Here is a 20,505-nt window from a genome sequence, read left to right on the forward strand (position 1 = left end):
CAACACTACCACATGAATAAGGTTGTATTCAAACTATGCATGTGTGTTACAAGCAGTAACACGATGGTCTCAATACCAAGTACCATGATGCATGTGAACAAAGAACTATGTTGACCAAGAAACCAACACTATCAACAAGCCAGAGTGGCCGAGGGGATATCAGGAGAAATTGATTGTTGTCTCCTCATACACTAGATAGTTATTTAATTCACACTAAAACAAGGCAGTTCTATACTCTAGAAACCTCTTGGAATCATTTGTAAGATTCATAAATCTAACACTCTCAACCGAGTTGTATACATATTTAAGAACACTATATGGCAGTAAACATATAAATGCACTATAAATACTAGGAGCATCAACTAATTTGTGGGTTTAACTTCATCATTATGATCTGCTTATGTATTAATATGGTGATAAAATATTTTTCCTATATGTCAAACTAAATTAAAAAGATAAAATAATATCAACTTAATAATTTATGAAAATATGCACCGTAATATGGTGGCATTGTTGTATTGTTCTAATTAATTATATTTGAAAATAATATTTAAAGTTTGCTAACAATTTAAATTATGATTAAGTAAAAAAAATAGTACAGAAAAGAGGATGATCCATCCAACTTTGATGACTTTAATGTCTATTAGGCAGGTGTTGGTTCCTATTAACAAAGTTGCATTCGTATATAATAGTGTATCCGTTCATTCATTGTGGACACGGGTGTCCTTTGAGTCTCTGTGACTTGAACTAAATACAACACGTGCACACGTACACTGCCATACATCGTACATGGCACGTACACAACCACAAACATTTTTCCAAATTTGCAAACTTTTAGAAAATTTAATATTTTCACAATTTGTGAATATTTTTTCAAAACTCAAACGTTTTCAAAAGCGCGAACATTTTTTGAATTATAGAAAATATTGAATAAAAAGAATATAAAAATAAGCAGAAAAAAGAAAAAAAACTAAGAGGAAAGAGTAAAGAGCTAGTAAAAGAAAAACAGAAAATCCCGCTTTTGGGAACCTTCATTTTGAAACTTCTAGAAGATTCCAAAAATCAGTTGGCTTCCAGTGTGGTATGCTCAACAGTGGGCCGGCCCATCTCTCGTGCTTGGGTGGTTCCCATGTGCGAAGCGTTGGTAACCTGCCGCAGTGTGCGGCGAATAGGTTTTTCCCTTCAGAGGGGGCGCCTCTCTTCTCTACTAATGGACCAGCCCAGAAGTGTTCTCATTCTTTCTTTCATTCACTTTTGTTTCTCCTATGCACGACTCGCTGCCGCAGGCGGAATTTACACGGATGGTGGTGACCCTATGGGCAGTTTTTGTGAGCTAGAAGGAGAGCTATACACGAAGAGATTTTTGATAGTCCATTTTCTACTAACTCTTTCATAACCTGTTACTTGAGGGATTTGGAGATGTTAGACAAAGGAGTTAGGGGAGGACCGAAGCGAGCCAACCTCAGGCAATCTGCGTGGTTAGCCCCGCCCGAGGGCCATGCAAAGATGAATGTGGACGCGGCAGTGTCCATGCAAGGGGAGTGTGGTGCAGCGGGAGTGGTACGCTGAGACCGCAATGGAAGATTCTTGGGTGCTTCGGCTCTAAAACTCGAGTTCATCACTGATGCAAGTACACTGGAGGCGATAGTTGTACGGGAAGGTCAAGCTCTGGCTGAGGATCTATATGACTATTCTATTCAGATTGCAACAGACTATAAGAGGGTAGTAGATGATGTCCAGAAGAACTCGGCGGCTGGGTATGGAGCTATAGTGCATGAGATAATACTTCGTGCAAACTCTTTTATTTCATGTAAAGTAGTTCATGAGTTTAGGAGCTCGAACTTTAAGGCTCACAATCTCGCTAAATTTGCTTTGTCTTTAGGGTTTGGCCGCCATGTGTGGCTGGGTCAGCCAGGAGATCATGATTTTCTACCTGTAAACATTATGGACCATGAATAAAGCATGCGAGGTTGTCTCAAAAAAACTTTTGTTTCTCCCGGGTTTAAAAAAACGGTTGCTTCTCGTTCCATTGTTTTTCCTTTCTCCTTTTTGTTTTCTACTCTTTTCTTTATACTTTGTTCCTTTCTAAATATAAGTCTTTTCAGAGATTTCAATACAGACTACATACGAATGTATATAGACGTATTTTAGAGTGTAGATTCACTCATTTTGCTTCGTATGTAGCCTATATTGGAATTTCTAAAAAAGACTTATATTTAGGAACGGAGAGAGTATGTTTTAAAGGTTATAAATACATTATTTTGAAACTTAATTCACTTTTTTCATGGAAAATCTTAATTTACTTAATAAATTGAAAACCCTACACCACAAACTTGGAAAATATTAATGCAGTGTAGAAAATTGTTTGAAATGTTTGTACCATTTAAAAATTGTTACAAGCTTCAAAAAAATATCCATGACATTAAAACATAGGTGTATACGATGTAAAAAAAGTTCCATGCCATTCAAAGAAATGTATGTGACATTTAAAAAAAATTACACACTTCCAAAATTTTGTTCATGCATTTTAAAATTGTGTGCTATGTATAAAAATGTTTGTATACTTTTCAAAAAATATTTCATGCCATTCAAAACAATTTTAATGACATAAAATATTCACAAATTTCGAAAAATATGTTCATTACATTGTAATACAATGGAAAAACAATGTCCTTGTAATATTAAAAAGTGTTTCATTCCATTCAAAATAAATGTTCAACGTGTATTTGAAATATTTAACATGTTTCAAAAACAAATGTTGAAACACGTATTATAAAACATGTTCATCAGGTATTTGAAAAAAACAAAATGGGAAAAGGAAACATGAAGAAAACCATTGACAACCCGTAAAAACACATAGAAACAAATGAGGGGAAAAAACACATGGTAGGTTCTAATAACGGTCCATACCAAAACCGCTCCAAGGAGCTACAATGTTGGGCCGACCCGTTTACTGGGCAAGGCGGGGCCGCATCTCGCAATAAGCCAGATATATCTCCCCCTCTATTCCATGTCCATTGTGTTGAATAATAGTGTCCCGCTATAAAACGCTCAGCCCGCTACACTCATGGGCCGGCAAATGTCTCGGTCGGTTCTCTGACTCTTTGTTCGGTTGTCCCGCGAAATTAGTAATTAAGGGGTACCCATTGCAAACATGACTCACACCTTCTCAGGTGCTCAGAAGTGGCGCATATGAAGTGTGCCACTTATCGCAACCTGAGAATTTTATTTTTGATACCTTTGTTTATTCAAAATGTTTTATATCTTGAACCGTGCGTCTAAATTCCGAACTGTTTTCACTACTGGATTACCCATGTCAAGATCTTCGAAACTAGATCACATGTTAATAGTTTTGATAGAAAAAAATTCACGGAAAACACGGATGCCGGAATCAAGGTTTTAATTTTATTTTTTCCCTTTTTGAGAGAAACAGTTATGCATCTCATGGAACAAATTTGTGCTTCTCATGGAAGAAAAAATGCGTATTTTTCCTTTACTCGCGAAAGCAATTCAGTGCCTCCATGGGAAGCAGATATGTGCTTCTTGTGGACGCACAAAAAAAAGCATGCAAAAAATGAAGAAAATATGCGATTTTTCTTTAAAACCTAGGGAAAACAAGACAAAACTCGAAACCCAAAAAAAACCATGGAAAACCCATCTAAAATACGAAAACGCGTATAGAAAAAGAAATAAAAAATTCTTAAGGAAGCGTCCAGCACGCGACACATGGCGGCGACGGGATGCACCACTTGACGCGCTGGTAGCGCACCAGAGTGACCCTTGCGGGGCTCCTGCAAGGGTAACCCTTGACTAGTTTCTCACTTTGCTTTTTTCTTGTAGTTCATTCCTTTGTTGGCTTGGAAAAAATGCGTGACCAAGAAAAATTAAAAAGTTCGTCAAAGCAGAACATGTTTATGGATTTAATAATATCTCTGTAATTTTTTAAAAACTCACGAATTAAAACATATTTATTATTTTAAAAAATATTGAAGTTTTTTAGAATGTTCATAAATTTTAAAATGGTCATAAATTTAAAAGTGTTCATATTAAAAAACACAAATTCGACTTTTTTTACAAAGGTAAAAGTTTTCATGAATTAAAAAAATTCACAAATTTAAAATAATTTTTTTCAAGGATACGTCAATGCAATGACGTATCGAGATCATAGATAAAAAATGCCACAAAGGCAAAGGTTTTTACAACTCACCCATGGCTAGGCAGCCACACCACGACACCTATTGGTACTGCTCGTCTCTATCCAACCTATCCACCCTCATCGGTAGGGATCTATCTTCCCTCAGCAGAGCCGCTGCCCGCCAGTTTTGTCCCTCGGCGTTAATCTTGTTCAGCACTACATCCGCCGACGGTACCGCACCATTGAAAACGATGTCGTTCCTGTGCCTCCAGAGCATCCATGCCACTAAGGCGACGAGTGTCCATGTTTCCTTCCTCATATCTTGTTGTGGGTCCAGCGAAGTCCACCAGTCCACCAGATTGCTGTCATGCCATGGCACCCACGTCGGCCTAGCCCAGTTGTTAGCCACGACTGTCCGCACTTGTCGAGCCAGGACGCACCCAAGGAGGATGTGGTTGATTGTCTCCGACTCTTGGTCACAGAAAGGGCAGGCGGCTGGGTGCGGTAGCTGTCGGCGCTCCAGTCTTTCCGCCGTCCAGCATCTGTTCTTCATGGCCGGCCACACAAAGAATTTGCAGGCTGGAGTGGCTCGCGATTTCCATATTTGGACGGCGCCTGCCGCCTCCACTCTAGCAGCGAAGAATGCCCGGTAGGCCGATCTTGAGGAGAAGGATCCGTTGGCCTCCCATAACCATACAATCTCGTCGTCTACCCCTTCCGCAAGTCGGATGTCCTGTAGTCGATCCACTAAGCCCAGAAATTCAATCAGTCCCTGGGCGCTCATGTTAGGCGAAACCTCCTGCCACCATCCCGTCAAGAGGGCGTGCCACACCGAGCAGTCAGCCACTGCCTTTTTCTTGACGGCCGCGAATAGAGGGGGCATTAGATCCTGAATTCTTCCCTCTGGGAGCCACCAATCTGTCCATAATTTGGCCATGGCTCCGTCTCCCAGAGTACACTTGGTGGCCGCTTTGTATATTGCCATTGATTCCGGCGGCACCTGAAGGTTGAATTCCTTCCATGGCCTGTCTTGGTCTGTCCTAGTGAGCCATGGCCATCGAGCTCGAAGCACCAAGTTGAGCAGCCGTAGATTGGGCACCCCGAGCCCACCATGCTCCTTAGGGGAGCACACCTTCTCCCAGGCCACCAGACAGTGTCCGGCGCTTACATCCCGGCGTCCTTTCCAGAGGAAACCTCTACAGATCTTGACCATTGCCTCGAGATTTTTTGCCGGCAAGTCCAACGCAATCATGGTGTGAATGGGCATTGCCGCTAGCATGGTCTTCAACAGTTCTAATCTCCCCGATCTGTACAAGAGTCGCGCCTGCCAAGCCGGCAGTCTATCTGCCATTCTATCCACCAACGACTGCAGCTGGGTTGCCGTGATCTTCCTCAGCCCAAGCGGGAGCCCGAGGTAGCGGCACGGCCATCCTAGCACCTGGCAACCCAGCTCCTCGGCGAGCATCTGATCGGGTGCGTCGAGCATTTGGCGAGGTTGGTTCTGAGACCCGAGGCCACTCCGAAGTTGGTTAGAAGCAGAGAAAACACCCTCAAGCTATTTCTGTCAGGCATGATGAAGGTAATGACGTCATCAGCGAAGATCGAGGTGCGGCTATAAAAACCGGCTGGTGCGAGCGGCTGCAGAACCCCCTCATCAGCCGCATGCTTAAGCAGGTAGTGTAGCCCTTCCATCACCGTGACAAAAAGCAACGAGGAGAAGGGATCTCCCTGGCGCAGCCCATATCTATTATATATCACCTCCCCTGGCACTCCATTGAGCAGCACCCGCGTCGAGGAAGAGGCTAAAAGTCGAGTCACCTATGAGATCCACTTGCTGCTGAACCCCATATGTCGAAGGATTTTGAGCAGGAATGCCCAATCCACGGTGTCGAAAGCTTTAGTGATGTCTAGCTTCAACATCACCGCCGGCCGGCCGGCGGCGTGTAACCTTCTAGCCATGCCCTAGACCAGCATGTAGTTGTCATGGAGGCATCAGCCTTTTATGAATGCGCTCTGGTGTGCACCGACAAGGCCAGGCATCTCCAGTGCCACACGCGTGGAAAGTACCTTCTCCACAAGCTTCGAGAAGCTGTGAATCAAGCTTATCAGGCGGTAATCTCGTACGTTGATTGCAGCCGCCGACTTGGGCAGAAGAGTGATGAGTGCCTGATTTATAGATGTTAAGCCCCGAAAATCCATATTGCCAAAATCCCTGAATGCTTCCATAATGTCTTCCTTGATTATTTGCCAACACGCCATGTAGAATCTAGGTGTGAATCCGTCGGGCCCTGGTGACTTATCCAGCCCTTGCGCGCAGATAGCTGCCCATACCTCCTCTTTCGTAAAATCATGATCAAGGCGGGTCAAGTCTTTGGACGGCATGCCGATTTCATCAAGGTTGATCGTAAAAGCGCGATCCGTTGCCCCGCCGAGTAGACCAGCGAAGAACGAGTCGATCCCCTCGGCCATCTCCTCATGCTTGGTGGTTATCACGTCATCCACTTTCAGTTTAGTGATGAAGTTCTTGCGTCGTCGGTGGCTCGTGCGCGTGAAAGAACTCGGTGCAAGCGTCTGCCTACTTGAGCCAAAGCACCCTCGATCGTTGTCGCGCAATTGATCTCTCCATCGAGGCCAAACCCAACAGCTTTCGCTTTAGCAGTCTCCTCAGGGCCACCTCTGCCTCCGAAAGGGATCGGTCTTCCATAGCTATATCCAGTCGTAGAATCACTTCTGTTGCGATGCTAATTTGTTGTTTTATGCTGCCAATGTATCTATCATTCCAACTCTTCAGCGCCTTGGCTGTTGCCTTTAGCTTGATAGCAATTCTTTTGAAGGGGTTCTGCACGTATGGCTGTCCATCCCAAGCTTACCTGACCACCTCATGGAACCCATCGACCTTAGTCCAGAAAGCTTCGAAGTGGAACCGCCTGCCCCGGCGCATATCAGTGTCAAGCGCCAAATGCAATGGGCAGTGGTATGACACGCTGGTGCTCAACGCCGATAAGAAGGCTGTGGGGTGCTGCGACTCCCAGTCCACAGAAACAAGAAGTATATCAAGTTTCTCCAAGGTCGGAGCTTGGCGCTCATTGGACCACGTGTAACGCCTGCCGTTCAGATAGATGTCTCGCCGCTCTAGATCAGAGATGCACTTTCTAAACCGGCCCATCATGCGTCTGTTTAGCCTGCCGTTGCTCTTGTGTGTGGGATCCGCTATGAGATTAAAATCTCCCGTCACCATCCAGGGCCTGCATGCAAAACCTGAATCTCCCTGAGCTCCTGCATGAAACAAATCTTGTCTATCTCCTCCTGGGGTCCGTACACCCCAGTAAACCACCACCCGGACAGGTCGCTGAACACCACCCTGGCCGTGACCGTATTATCTGTAAAATATGGGTTTGTTAGGCGAACAGTCGCAGATTTGCTAGCCAGCAGAATCCCCCCACAAGTGTCCACCGCCGGCAAGCAGAAAAAACAGTCAAAGTCGAAACCTAAGCATTGCTGGACCATGGCCAAGTCCATGTTCTGGACCTTGGTCTCCTGTAAACACACGATGCTAGCACCCGAGCACGAAATGAGATTTTTTATTGCATTATGCCTAGCGGGGTTGTTGATGCCCCTCACGTTCCACACCATAATAGACATTATTGGGTCAGCCATTAGGAGAGGCCTACCCTAAGACCACTAGGACCAGCCTACTACGCTACCTCCCCGTCCACCACACGTCCCAACGGCGGCACATCCGCCTGCCAACCGAATAGGCCAACAATGGCCGCGATGTGCTGCTGGCTCAGGGGACGAGAGAAGAGGTCCACGTACGCCTGCATGGCTTCATCTCCAATCACCTCCCCCTCACGAGCAATGCCAAGCTGCATCATCAGTGTTCGTTGTTGTTGCTTGACTGACGAGCCCCCTGTGAACCCGTTAATCCTGACACTACACCTGAGCGTGGTGGGGGGTGTCCTCCTCTTTCGTCTGTTGCGTACCATAGTTGGGGTGAAGCAAAGGCTCAATCCTCTTCTGGCACTTCGATCTGGCCACCCACCGGGCTCAGTGTCCCACTCGCAGGCGAGTTAGAATAGGATAAGCTGACTAGGAAAGTCTCCAGTCCAGCCCTCCCACTGGCACCCACGTTCCACGATCCCCTAGCGGTCTTGTTGCTACTCCAGGAGAAAAAGGAGGCGGAAGATTGGCTTGAAATTTGAAAACTTCCCGTCCCCCCTGGAGTGAGCAAAAGTTGGTTCCCGCTACCTAGCGCACGTGGCGGAGTCATCCACTCGCCTTGGTTATCCCAACCTAGCGACCGCCTCGAGCCGCTGGAGCCAGGTGTCGCCAGCACGCCGGCCGACCCGCCCTCTGGAAGCCTCGGATCCGGTCCGATCGAACCGCCTCAGCCAAAAGCGGTTCCACTGGGTTCTCAGGCCCCACCTCCCTTGGTGCATCAGCCTCTGTCTGTTGGAAATATGCCCTAGAGGCAATAATAAAAGCATTATTATTATATTTCTTTGTTCATGATAATTGTCTTTATTCATGCTATAACTGTATTATCCGGAAATCGTAATACACGTGTGAATACATAGACCATAATATGTCCCTAGTAAGCCTCTAGTTGACTAGCTCGTTGATCAACAGATAGTCATGATTTCCTGGCTATGGACATTGGATGTCATTGATAACGGGATCACATCATTAGGAGAATGATGTGATGGACAAGACCCAATCCTAAGCATAGCACAAAGATCGTGTAGTTCGTTTGCTAGAGCTTTTCCAATGTCAAGTATCTTTTCCTTTGACCATGAGATCGTGTAACTCCCGGATACCGTAGGAGTGCTTTGGGTGTATCAAACGTCACAACGTAACTGGGTGACTATAAAGGTGCATTACAGGTATCTCCGAAAGTGTCTGTTGGGTTGACACAGATCGAGACTGGGATTTGTCACTCCATATAACGGAGAGGTATCACTAGGCCCACTCGGTAATGCATCATCATTATGAGCTCAAGGTGACCAAGTGGTTGGTCACGGGATCATGCGTTACGGTACGAGTAAAGTGACTTGCCGGTAACGAGACTGAACAAGGTATTGGGATACCGACGATCGAGTCTCGGGCAAGTAACATACCGATTGACAAAGGGAATTGTATACGGGGTTGATTAATCCTCTACATCGTGGTTCATCCGATGAGATCATCGTGGAGCATGTGGGAGCCATCATGGGTATCCATATCCCGCTGTTGGTTATTGACCGGAGAGTCATCTCGGTCATGTCTGCTTGTCTCCCGAACCCGTAGGGTCTACACACTTAAGGTTCGGTGACGCTAGGGTTATGAAGATATGTATATGCAGTAATCCGAATGTTGTTCGGAGTCCCGGATGAGATCTCGGACGTCACGAGGAGTTCCGGAATGGTCCGGAGGTAAAGAATTATATATAGGAAGTGCTGTTTCGGCCATCGGGACAAGTTTCGGGGTTATCGGTATTGTACCGGGACCACCGGAGGGGTCCCGGGGGCCCACCGGGTGGGGCCACCTGTCCCGGAGGGCCACATGGGCTGTAGGGGGTGCGCCTTGGCTTTCATGGGCCAAGGGCACCAGCCCTACTAGGCCCATGCGCCTAGGGTTTCCATCACGGAGGAGTCCAAGTGGTGGAAGGCACCCCGAGGTGTCTTGGGGGGGAGGGAAACCCTCCCCTGGCCGCCGCACCTAGGAGATTGGATCTCCTAGGCTGCGCACCACCCCCCCTTGGCCCTCCTATATATAGTTGAGGAGAGGGAGGATTTCATACCTCAGCCTTTGGTGCTTCCTCTCTCCCCGTTACGTCTCTCTCTCGTAGTATAGGCGAAGCCCTGCTACTGTGACGCCCTGCATCCACCACCATGCCGTCGTGCTGCTGGATCTTCATCAACCTCTCTTCCCCCCTTGCTGGATCAAGAAAGGAGGAGACGTCATCCGTTCCGTACGTGTGTTGAACGCGGAGGCACCGTCCGTTCGGTGCTTGATCATCGGTGATTTGAATCACGTCGTGTTCGACTACATCATCCCCGTTCTTTGAACGCTTCCGCTCGCGATCTACAAGGTACGTAGATGCATCTAATCACTCGTTGCTAGATGAACTCCTAGATGGATCCTGGTGAAACCGTAGGAAAATTTTTGTTTTCTGCAACGTTTCCCAACACTGTCGTCACCGCGTCAGCCGCTGCGGGCCCATCTCCCGCCTTGTCCGCATCCGGCTTCACGGGGCTGCGGATGCCAGAGACCACGCCGGCGGCGCCCTCACCGCCCGGCCGCCTTCTCCATGGCTGAACAGACCTGGGTAGATCCACCGCCACTCTCGTGTGCCCCAACCCATCACCTTGCCTGCGGGGCGCCTGCCTCGGCCGGCCAACACCGTCGGCCACTCCGCTGGTGTGTGCGAAGCGGCGGCGAGTGTTGCGTGCGCCGCCAGGGCCATGGGGATCAGTCTCCGGGAAGTCGAACTCGTCGCCACCATCATCATCGCCGGAGGATGGGCCGGATCCCTGCTCCATGTTCTCAGTGTGGATCAAATGTATGATCACCTTGTACTCCAACAAACTCTTCTCCAGTGGCACCAAAGCGTCCGCCGGCAAGACCAGCCCATCAGCAATCTGGACCTCCATGGCCCCATCCGGCTCCTCCACTATGATGAGCTTCTCCTTGGGAATCAGCGAAGGATCATCCGTCCACAGGTAGGCCTCGAAGCAACCCAGGTCTGCCCTGCTCGCGGTGAGCGTGCCTAGCCTCTCCACCCATGCCGATGAACCAAGCACAGTTTGCGCCGTTCTGCGGCTCCACACATGCGGCGGGATGCCCTCCATGCCGACGCGCCCCCGGTAGTTGAATTGTCTCCGGGTAGCCTGCAACTGCCTATTCCACGGCAAGAGCCTCGGCAAGAACCCGTCGCCATCCACGAAGGCCGCCCTGAGCGCCGCATTTCGCGCCGCCTGCGAATCAAACACCAGCAGGAAGTCTGCCGGCCAAAAGCGGTGCACTGAGAACACACCCACCGCCTCCGGAGCCGCCGCCTCGACAGCCTCGGCCACCCTACACATCGCCACCCGGGGCCGGCCGCCAATGACGACCGCAACCACGCTCCAACGCAGCGCATCCTCCGCAGCAGACACCTCCGCCGAGCGAGGGGATGACACAGCGCTCCACCGCCGGTCTCGACTCCGGCGCGCCCGGCCTGCCCCGCCTGCCCGGGTCACCCACATCCATGGTCGCACCCTGCGCCGGCTCCGTGGGCACCCTGTCAGTGGAAGCTGCAGGGCCCAAGCGAGCGTGCGCAGGCGCCACGGGACGCCGACCGCCCTCCGCCGGCGCCCCAGTAGCGGCAAGCCCGACCGGACCCAGGCGAGCGTGCACAGGGGTGTTGCGCTGCTGAACTGGCGCGGCAGGGCCAGCGGGGGTCGAGGGGGGCACAGGCGGAGGCGGAGGCGGAGGGACGGCGCGCGGGCCAAGACGCTCCCTCACAGGGCGCGCGGCGGCCGGCATAGGCGGTGAGCGAGAGCGCGACGCGCAGCACTCCCTGGCGATATGGCCCGGACGGCGGCAGCAAAGGCAAATGGTCTCGTTGGTGCACATGCCGGCGACATGCTCATCGCTGAGACAGTTGAAGCATAGGTCGGCGAGATCTAGTGGGAGATCAGCCCGGATGAACATGGAGGGGAGGGAGGGCGCGGGGCGGTGGCGGGGGCGGCGACGCTTGCGGCCAGCCGTTTGCCAGCCGCCACGACCGGTCGCTGGCGGCTCCACCGCCTCAGGACGAACCATGACGGAGGGGAGTCCCCGGACAGGCGAAGGCCGGGCCTGGGGACAAGGGCGCGGCGGCGGCGAAGCCCTAGCCGGAGCCACACGCGAAACCGACGGCGGGGAGGGGGGAGGGGAGGGGACGTCGGAGGTGAGCCGCTCCTCAGGACCTCGCAGTACGAGCGCACCGGCCCGAGGTCGTCCTCGTCGGAAGAGGACATGTCGCTCCAATGCACTGGACTGGCCATGCCGCAGCGGGGCCCGGAGGTGGGAGAGGGAAGACCGGCCTGAGTGGTCGCCGGAGCCGGGGTGGCCGGCGGCGAGAGGCTGCAGGGGGTGGACGCCGCTGCCGGAGTGGCAGGCGGTGGTAGGTGGGAAGGGTGGTAGGACGGACCTAAAATAAAAAATTAAAATATACAAGAAAAGGGTAAAAAGGAAGAGAAACTCAGAAAAGAAAAGGAAAAACCCATAATAGAAGCTTCAAGGAATCGGCGGCTTTCCAAAACCGGATAGATGGCCCGACCCATGAGCTCGCAGTGGGTGCAGGTTAGTTACGAAAACAATGCTATGTCACGGAATGGGGGCGTTAAATAGATTTTTCCTTTACTGCATGTTAGCCATCACATTTGGTCCAGTAAGAAATTATGGTCAAGACATTAAGTCTATTTTCATATATCTCCATGTTGCACTGAAAAAATAATATAGATGTTTCCATCTTGCTCACAATGGACAAAGTTTAGATCTCTAACAATTTTGACTTCCCACTACTCTCTCTTTGCGGAAAGGCTGAATTGTGTCCCTGAAAAAGATCAACACCATCTTCCTTCTGCATCCACCGATAGAACGTCGTGAGCAAAACTTCTTGCCTTCTCTGTGCATCCATCTTAGCGAATCAATCTTGTTGAAACCGAGACCTTGAAGAAGCAACAGCCGAGAAGTCGTTATGTATACTAGAAAACATCGGTGATCACGATCTGAACATATCACCATCCTGAAGAAGTTGGCACCAAGAAGGGCCATAAGATAATCCAAACTCCTGCCAGACAAAGGAAGGATATTGGGATATTGTAAGAGCTGCTCTTATAGTCAATCTTACAAGTGCAAAGATAAGTGATTTGTGGGTGATGGTCTATATTTTCATACCTTGCCATGGTTCGAAGACAACTTAACAAAACTACTTCATCTGCTCCGACTGATAATATCTGAGCATATCGAAATATCGTCAATTTGAGCAAAGAAATATGAGTTATATGTTACAAAAACTATATGGCAAAGTTATATTCGAAAGAGGTTCCTAATGGTATTTTTTTTACATACATTTGTATTACGTTGATCAAATTCACGATCTCGAGATACATGTTGGCCTTACATACACTTGTATTACGTTTATCAAATTGAAGATCTCAAGATACACGTGGGCCTTACATACACTCCTATCACATTTATCAAATTGACGATCTCGAGATACACGTGTGCCTTGCAAATCATATGGGATGTTGTACTAAGACTATGTTTTCAAGTACTACAAATAGAAGACAAACTTGAAATGTTGTATGTCTGAGATATGATCGGACTTTTCAAGTGAACAAAAAACTGTTTCTAAGTAGTTATGTTGCAGATTTAACAAATAGAAGCTAGAAATTCGTAGAAGTATTTCATGCAAGTTAAGATATCAAATATGAATGCTTATAAGATCACGAGAATCCAATTGTGCACTTCAATCTCTGATTGAAGTCAATGTAGCATTAAGATGTTGCGATTAGCTTAATAGCTCAAAATTGGTTTTAGACTTACTTAACAATCTGCAAAATTGATATTTAATTCTGCAAAGCATTTACAGTTTAAGAATGAATATCGATTTTTTCAAGGAACGACTCTCTTAGATGCTACTCCCTCCGTTGAACTAAAACCACGACACTTACTATGGAATGGAGTACTTTTCATGTTTGTAGATAAATCACTTAGGTAGGAGTATACCTGTTTGTAGCATATTATGTACTACACATGAATATCTTTTGTTCAGTGTCAATTTACCTCATATATTTAGGATACATAGCAAGCACAAAAAAGTATCCTGGACAAAGTGGAAGCTCCGATATATGACACAATATGTGTTATTCTGTTCTGCTTGACACATTATCTTTCTGTCCAAAGAGATCCATGACTTATATGTGTGCTTCATTTATTTTCAATCTTGGTGCAGGAACTCATCTCAAGCATCTATGAATTAGTGATATTCCATGTGTTATTTTCAAGCTTGACGAATTGGATGTTGACATATATAACCATGCATAAGCATTTATTGGCTCTGGTCAAGGTAATTTTCTTTGCTCGCGGTTAATATAGACATGTTTTGAGAAGAAAGGGAACTAATATATCATTTATGGGCATCATGATTAGATTGATATTGATATGACCAAGGGAAAAAAATAATAATAACATGGGATCCTGTAAACATATATGTGTTGTATTTATAAATGTGCATATAGTGCATAAAATTATTAAATGCTAGCCAGTGCACTTGCACGGGCTGACGATTAGTATTTCTAATTGAAATTCTTGAAGCAGAAATATAATCACTTCATTAGTTCATTATGAAATATATTTTAATATTGTATATATTTGATATTACAGATCTTTGTGGATTTTCCCACAAACTTTGTCAAATTTTAAAAACTTTAGCTTTTTAAAAAATCCTAGAACTTCACTTATTTTGAAAAGAAGGAGTTTTTTTTTATAAAGAACATTTCATTCAATTGATATATTGAGGTGATACAACCGCATTGAAGAATGTCCGGCCTCTGCATAGCGCGATGCACACAGCCAACATGTCCAACAAGCCTAAAAATAAATACTCCCTCCATTTACTTATACAAGGCCACTATGGGATATACGTTTTGCATCTATACAAGGCCACAAACAATAATAGAGAAAAGAATTAATGATATTTTTTCATACTAGCAACATGTTTAATGCTTGCATGCATGTCATCATAATGACACTAACTAGTTCCTCCATTCAGTTTCCTTGCATACATGCAGCGTATTAATGATTCCTGTAAACGAAAAAAAGATTGACCTGCAAAGTATGAATTAAATTTTATCTTGGTACCTGTAAAATGAGTTTGTGGCCTTGTATATAAAAATGGAGGGAGTATCGTTTTGCGGCAAAAGTAAATCGTTCCAACCTAGGGTGGGGCAACTCCTATCTGGAGATTACACCGCAATCCATGTTGGGAGAAAACCTCCCTAGCTGTATGCTCCAGCAGTGTAGACGTCATCATAAAAATGTCTCTGTCCTTCAGTAAACGACATCTTGTTCTATTTCACCACATGGTGACAATTACTACTCCAGTAGAGATCTCTTAAGGCATGTACAATGGTGCCATATGGATACATATGCCCCATGACAAAAAGTAATTTGAGGCATCTACATTAATTTTTTCTCTTCAATGCAAGCTATCACTAGTGGGCCTCATTAAGAATAGAAAATAAAGACTCTAGTAAACATGCATCTCTACTTTTCACTCAACTTTTTCAGCTTTTGTCACCGGACCACATTTTTTCTCTTCAAGCACTTCCCTATCCAAACCTACTTTATGTCATATCCGATCCTACATGGCATGCGAGGCTATGCATTGTACATGCCCTTAGTACTGTACTGCCATCAACAACAACAATATGCACCGGAAAAGAAAAAGAATATGCATGCCATTTAAAGTTTTAAACTGCTCAAGTTAGGCGCTGTTGAGCTTAGCTTTGTGGGCCTTTTTCCTGTATGAGCGGGGTCGTCGAATTGCTTGATGTGAAAGTGACGGCACGGAGCCCTGCTGTTCGTGCCCGGCACATTAAAAAAGTGCGAGAAGGAAAGCTGATTTACGTTCTGCTCCATAGCATTAGCAGGTCCCTACCCCCAACGATATGATGCGCTTTTCGCCGTAAAGCAATGCATTCCCTCCACTTGCTCTTATTCTCTTGGCATATGTGTTTATACATGTTCTTTGTGCTCATGCTTAACTGAATTTTCAGAAGAGAACAAAAAATGCCGATCTCCCAATACGAGCTGCGCGGCCATTTACATACATGGAATAAACCATGTAAATGTGGTAAGAGCATCTTCAATAAAAAATGCAAATTTGGCAATGTAAAATAGGAGATGTAAAAATTTATATCTTTAAAAAGTACTTTTTGCATCTCCAAAAAAGTTTCTAACTCCAACAGAAAATGCAAAACGTAGATGTAAAAAAGCAACTCCGGTAGAAGATGCAAACTATAGATGCAAAACCGGTTGCCGGCTACGCGGCCGCTGTAGCCACTGTACAGCCGCACAAATTGAAATAATACATCCGATAATCAACTTAAAAATTGCACAAGTCCACAATATCAAATTATTACATTGTTCATTGAATCCACAAGATCAAATACAACAACATACAACATAGTTTTGCATAATACAACAAACAAATAAATGAAACTAGGCGCCTCTTTCGTCATGATATTTCCAATACTCCTCCAACAAATACTTCTGAAGTTGATCGTGCGCATTGGAGTCTCTAATTTCATTGTACACCTTCATGAAGCGTTTAATTTGCTCCTCTCTTCTTATGGGCATAACGCGTATGCCCATCAAGTGATAGAAGGTGTAATCAAAACTCTATCTACGCTCATTCTCAATGATCATGTTATGCATGATCACACAAGCAGTCATGATATACCAAAGGGTTTTTTGATCCCAGAATCTAGATGACCCACACACAATAGCAAATTGAGATTGCAAAATCCCAAAAGCCCTCTCAACATCTTTCCTAGCCGCCGCTTGTGCATTGTGAAAGATGAGTTCTTTCTTACCTTGGAGCTTTGCAATTGGCTTGACAAAAGTACTCCACCTTGGGTAGATGCCATCTGCAAGATAGTACTCGTAGTTATATGTGCGACCATTTGCTTCGAAGGTCACCGGTGGTGCTTCTCCATTTGCTAACTTGGCAAAAAGAAGTGACCGGTCGAGCACGTTGATGTCATTGCAAGATCCAGGCATCCCAAAATATGAATGCCAAAATCATTTTTTCTTGATCGGCAACGGCCTCAAGAAGGATATTGGCATCCTTCCTGCAACCCTTGAATTGTTCATGCGATGCTTTTGGGCAATTTTTCCACTTCCAATGCATGCGAACGACGGACCCTAGCACACCTAGAAACCCACGAGCTTTGTTCATCTCCAACAGCCTCTGAGTGTCCTAAGCATTGGGAGCTCTCAAGTACTCTGCACCAAACACTTCTACCATAACCTTTGCAAATTGTTTGACATAGAAGATAGAAGTGCTCACTGCCATCGCCAAGTTGTCATCAATGTAGTCTGCTGGAACACCGTAGGCCATCGGGCAATGCGGCAGTGACCTTCTGTTCGGTACTATGTCCAAGCAACCCTGCACAATTCCTCCTCCGCTCGAAGGATCGATCATGCTGCTTCACGGAATTGCAAATGTGGATGAAAAAGTCTTTGGACATTCTAAACCGGCGTCGGAAGTACCTCTCCAGAAAAACGTGTGGTGAACCGAAGTAGTTGCGCATCAACCTCTTGTGCGCATCAACCCGTTCTCTCCGAATGAACGCACGGCCATACACGGAACCACTGTGCTTCGGCTTCTTCCCCTTGTGCATTGCCACTAGCATTGCAATGTCCTCTTCTTCATTCAAATCAAATTCCTCATCCGACGAGGAATCGTCCACGAAAAAGGAGTCACACGAGCTCATCTACAATGCAGAAAATCACCGTCAAACTAACTTTCCATCCCCAACAAAAAACCCGTCAAGTTTCATCGTTTTCTTACCTTCGGGAATTTGGTCGAATACCTTGCTTGTGTGGTGGACGAAATTGGCCGGCTGCGGGTTGCGCAGCCGTCGGCGGCGGCGGGTGCGGGCGGCGGAAACTGCACGACAGAGGAGATGGCCGCACGTCGGCAGAGAAGAAGTCGGGAGCTCGGTGCGGCCTGCGGGCGGCTTCGCACGGCCGAAAGAATGGCCGAGCCTTGCGGCCGTCGGGTGGGCGGAGTGGCGCGCCTCCACTAACTCCGGCGGGGGTTCTAGGCTAGGAAGAAGCTTAGCCCATCGTAGACCTCGCCGGGGAAGGCGTTTAGGCCAGCCACAACCGCGAGAGAAGCTTCGTTCAACGACGAGGCAGGTGGCAGGGGACCGGGGGGGAGGGGGGAGAGGGGGCGGTGAAGTCGCGGCGGGCCCGGCGGCGCGCGGGGGGGGGGGGGGGGGCGATTTGGTGCGGATTTGGCCGGTGGTGGAGTCGGGCGAGTGGCGGCTGGTCGCGCGGAAGGGAAAGGAAGGGCAGTTGGGCAGTTGGCGGACGGTCGCGATTTTACATCTTCTGTAGGTGGAGATGCAAATTTACACCGAGGGGTGTTATAGTTTACATCTTCGGGAGGCAAAGATGTAAAAAAAAAAATCCATCTACATCATCTGTTGGAGAGGTATTTTTGGCCCTCGGAGATGCAAAAGTTAGGTATTTTTGCATCTACGTGTTCTATCGGAAATGCTCTCATGTGGCATCGGTGGTTCTTTATGTTGGTCGTCGGATTACTCATTCGGATGTTTGCAGGGCCACAAAGGTTCTTTTCTGTTGTCGGAGTTATCATACTCCAACGCAGAAGCAAAGAATATAATCGATAAAAAGTACAAAGAGGGGACGGTTCTTGAGTTGTGAAGCTGCTGCAACCATAATGGTGGAATGATTAGATTTAGAACCAACAAATGACTTGGTCTGATTATTACAAGCAGCACAGACCTACCAGCTTTTGTACTTGCTACTTCAGGGCAGCATTACACAATGAGGATCCAACAAATCAAGAAAACAACGCAGGTGAGTAAAAGTGAGTAGAAATAGCACAAATTAGGAACTGAATCATGTCACTCGGAAGAAACATCTTAGGAGTACGTAAGCATTGTTTAGTCAGGCCTTTTTCGGGGCGAGCCTGGACCTGATCTTGTCCACCTCCTTGGTGCCGACCTGGAACGCCGTGGTGAGCACGTGGTCGGGCACCGGCGGCGTGGCCGCGAAGAGCGTCATGGCGAGCGACTGCGTGCCGGGGAACTGGCTGTTGAAGGCGGAGATGACGGAGGCGGGGCCGGCGCCGTCGTTCTTCTGGAAATGGACCAGGCCGCGCGGGAACACGAAGACGTCGCCAGCGGCGATGGTCTTGGAGACGAGCTTGTTGGCGGTGGTTATGAAGCCGACGTCGAGGGCGCCCTGGAGGACGAAGACCATCTCGGTGGCGCGCGGGTGGGTGTGCGGCGCGTTGAGCCCGCCCGGCGCGTAGTCGATGCGCGCCATGGAGACGCCCAGGGTGTTGAGCCCGGGCACCTTCTCCACGTTGGCGCCGGTCACCACGGAGCCGTAGGTGGTGCTGGTGTTGCCGGCGGCGCCCAGCCCCTTGAAGTAGAAGTCGTCCTCGGTCACCGTGGCCTTGCACGCGAACCCATTCACCTTCACCCCTGCACACAAGTCGAAGACGTGATTAATTTGCACCATCTTTCTGATCTGTGAGCAGCAGAGAGCACGCACGGAATCAGGCCGTGGCGGCTTACCGGAAGAGAGGTCAGCGACGCAGATGTCCTGGAGCAGGTCGGGGTCGCCGGCGACGGACGGCGGGGGGAGGACGGAGGCGAGGAGCGCCATGATGGCGCAGGAAAGCAAGGGAGAAGCCATGCCCATGCCCATTGCGAGCTTGGTCCTCCGCTCTGCGCCTGCCTGTCCTTGATTTGGCTGCTGAGAGTGAGAATTATGGCCTGGGGCCTGCCTCTCTTCACTCCTTTCTCTGCGGCTCCTTTACTCGCCCTGCTCGAGGTGAAGTTGGATGCTGAATAGACAAAAGATGTGGGTGGTATTTATAACAGGTGGGCACCGGAGAGAGACCGGAGTAGTAGCAGTAGGAGTGAGTGATGTGAGTGGCAAGGCATGTGTCCGTTCACTGCAAGAAATGTGCTGGCCGTGCGAGGTGAGGTGAGGTAGGGGGTCGGCGAGGATTGCCGTAGGAGTACACAAGGAACAATGTCGTGTGTTGTTACTATTTTATTGCGCACACACCTCTTGATTTTGATCTGGGAGCGGAATGCCTAGGCCGTGAACCAGAAGCCCCGCAATGTCGATCTCGTGAACAATGTAGGATTGTGGTGGTGGTGGTGTTTGGACGGGCAATGGGAGGTGATTGATCTGAAAAGAGATTTTTGGTGCGGCGAATCTGCGGTTAATCTTATTCGTCACACGAAGAAATCATTTGCATTCAGGTGTTTGTTTTGCGCGAGGAAGAAACCCAATGGACTTGACGGGCAAAAGTAACTGGAGGTGTTAATAATAGGAAAAAGTCTAAAACAAACCTTGAATTTATAGGCGAAAGCTAAATCAATCTTCAAACTCTTAATCCCTGAAATCAGCACACCAAACTCTTTAATCCCGGTCTATTTTAAACATTGAGAGGACTTCGCCGGTATTTGCTGAATTGGGCCGGCCCAGTAGCGTAGTCGCTCATGTGCGCACACTAATTTGTTGTTTCTTAGTGTTTTTCTTTTACATTTTCTTTTCTTTTTTCATTTTTACTCATGTCTAAT

At 47.6% G+C, this 20,505-nt stretch overlaps 1 protein-coding gene across 1 annotated transcript; it reads right to left on the bottom strand.

Annotated features, from left to right (window-relative positions):
* Positions 1-18,598: 18,598 nt before the first annotated feature.
* Positions 18,599-19,772, bottom strand: LOC125507888 (germin-like protein 5-1). Its single transcript, XM_048672435.2, has 2 exons — positions 19,486-19,772; positions 18,599-19,392 (listed from the first exon to the last, which is right to left on the bottom strand). Exons 1-2 carry the CDS (start codon positions 19,616-19,618, stop codon positions 18,851-18,853), a joined length of 675 nt encoding a protein of 224 aa, XP_048528392.2. The 5' UTR covers positions 19,619-19,772; the 3' UTR covers positions 18,599-18,850.
* Between the last annotated feature and the right edge of the window lie 733 nt (positions 19,773-20,505).

The sequence above is a fragment of the Triticum urartu genome, chromosome 1A (genome assembly GCF_056163025.1).
Source record: "Triticum urartu cultivar PI428250 chromosome 1A, HENAU_Tu73, whole genome shotgun sequence".
NCBI lineage: Eukaryota > Viridiplantae > Streptophyta > Magnoliopsida > Poales > Poaceae > Triticum > Triticum urartu.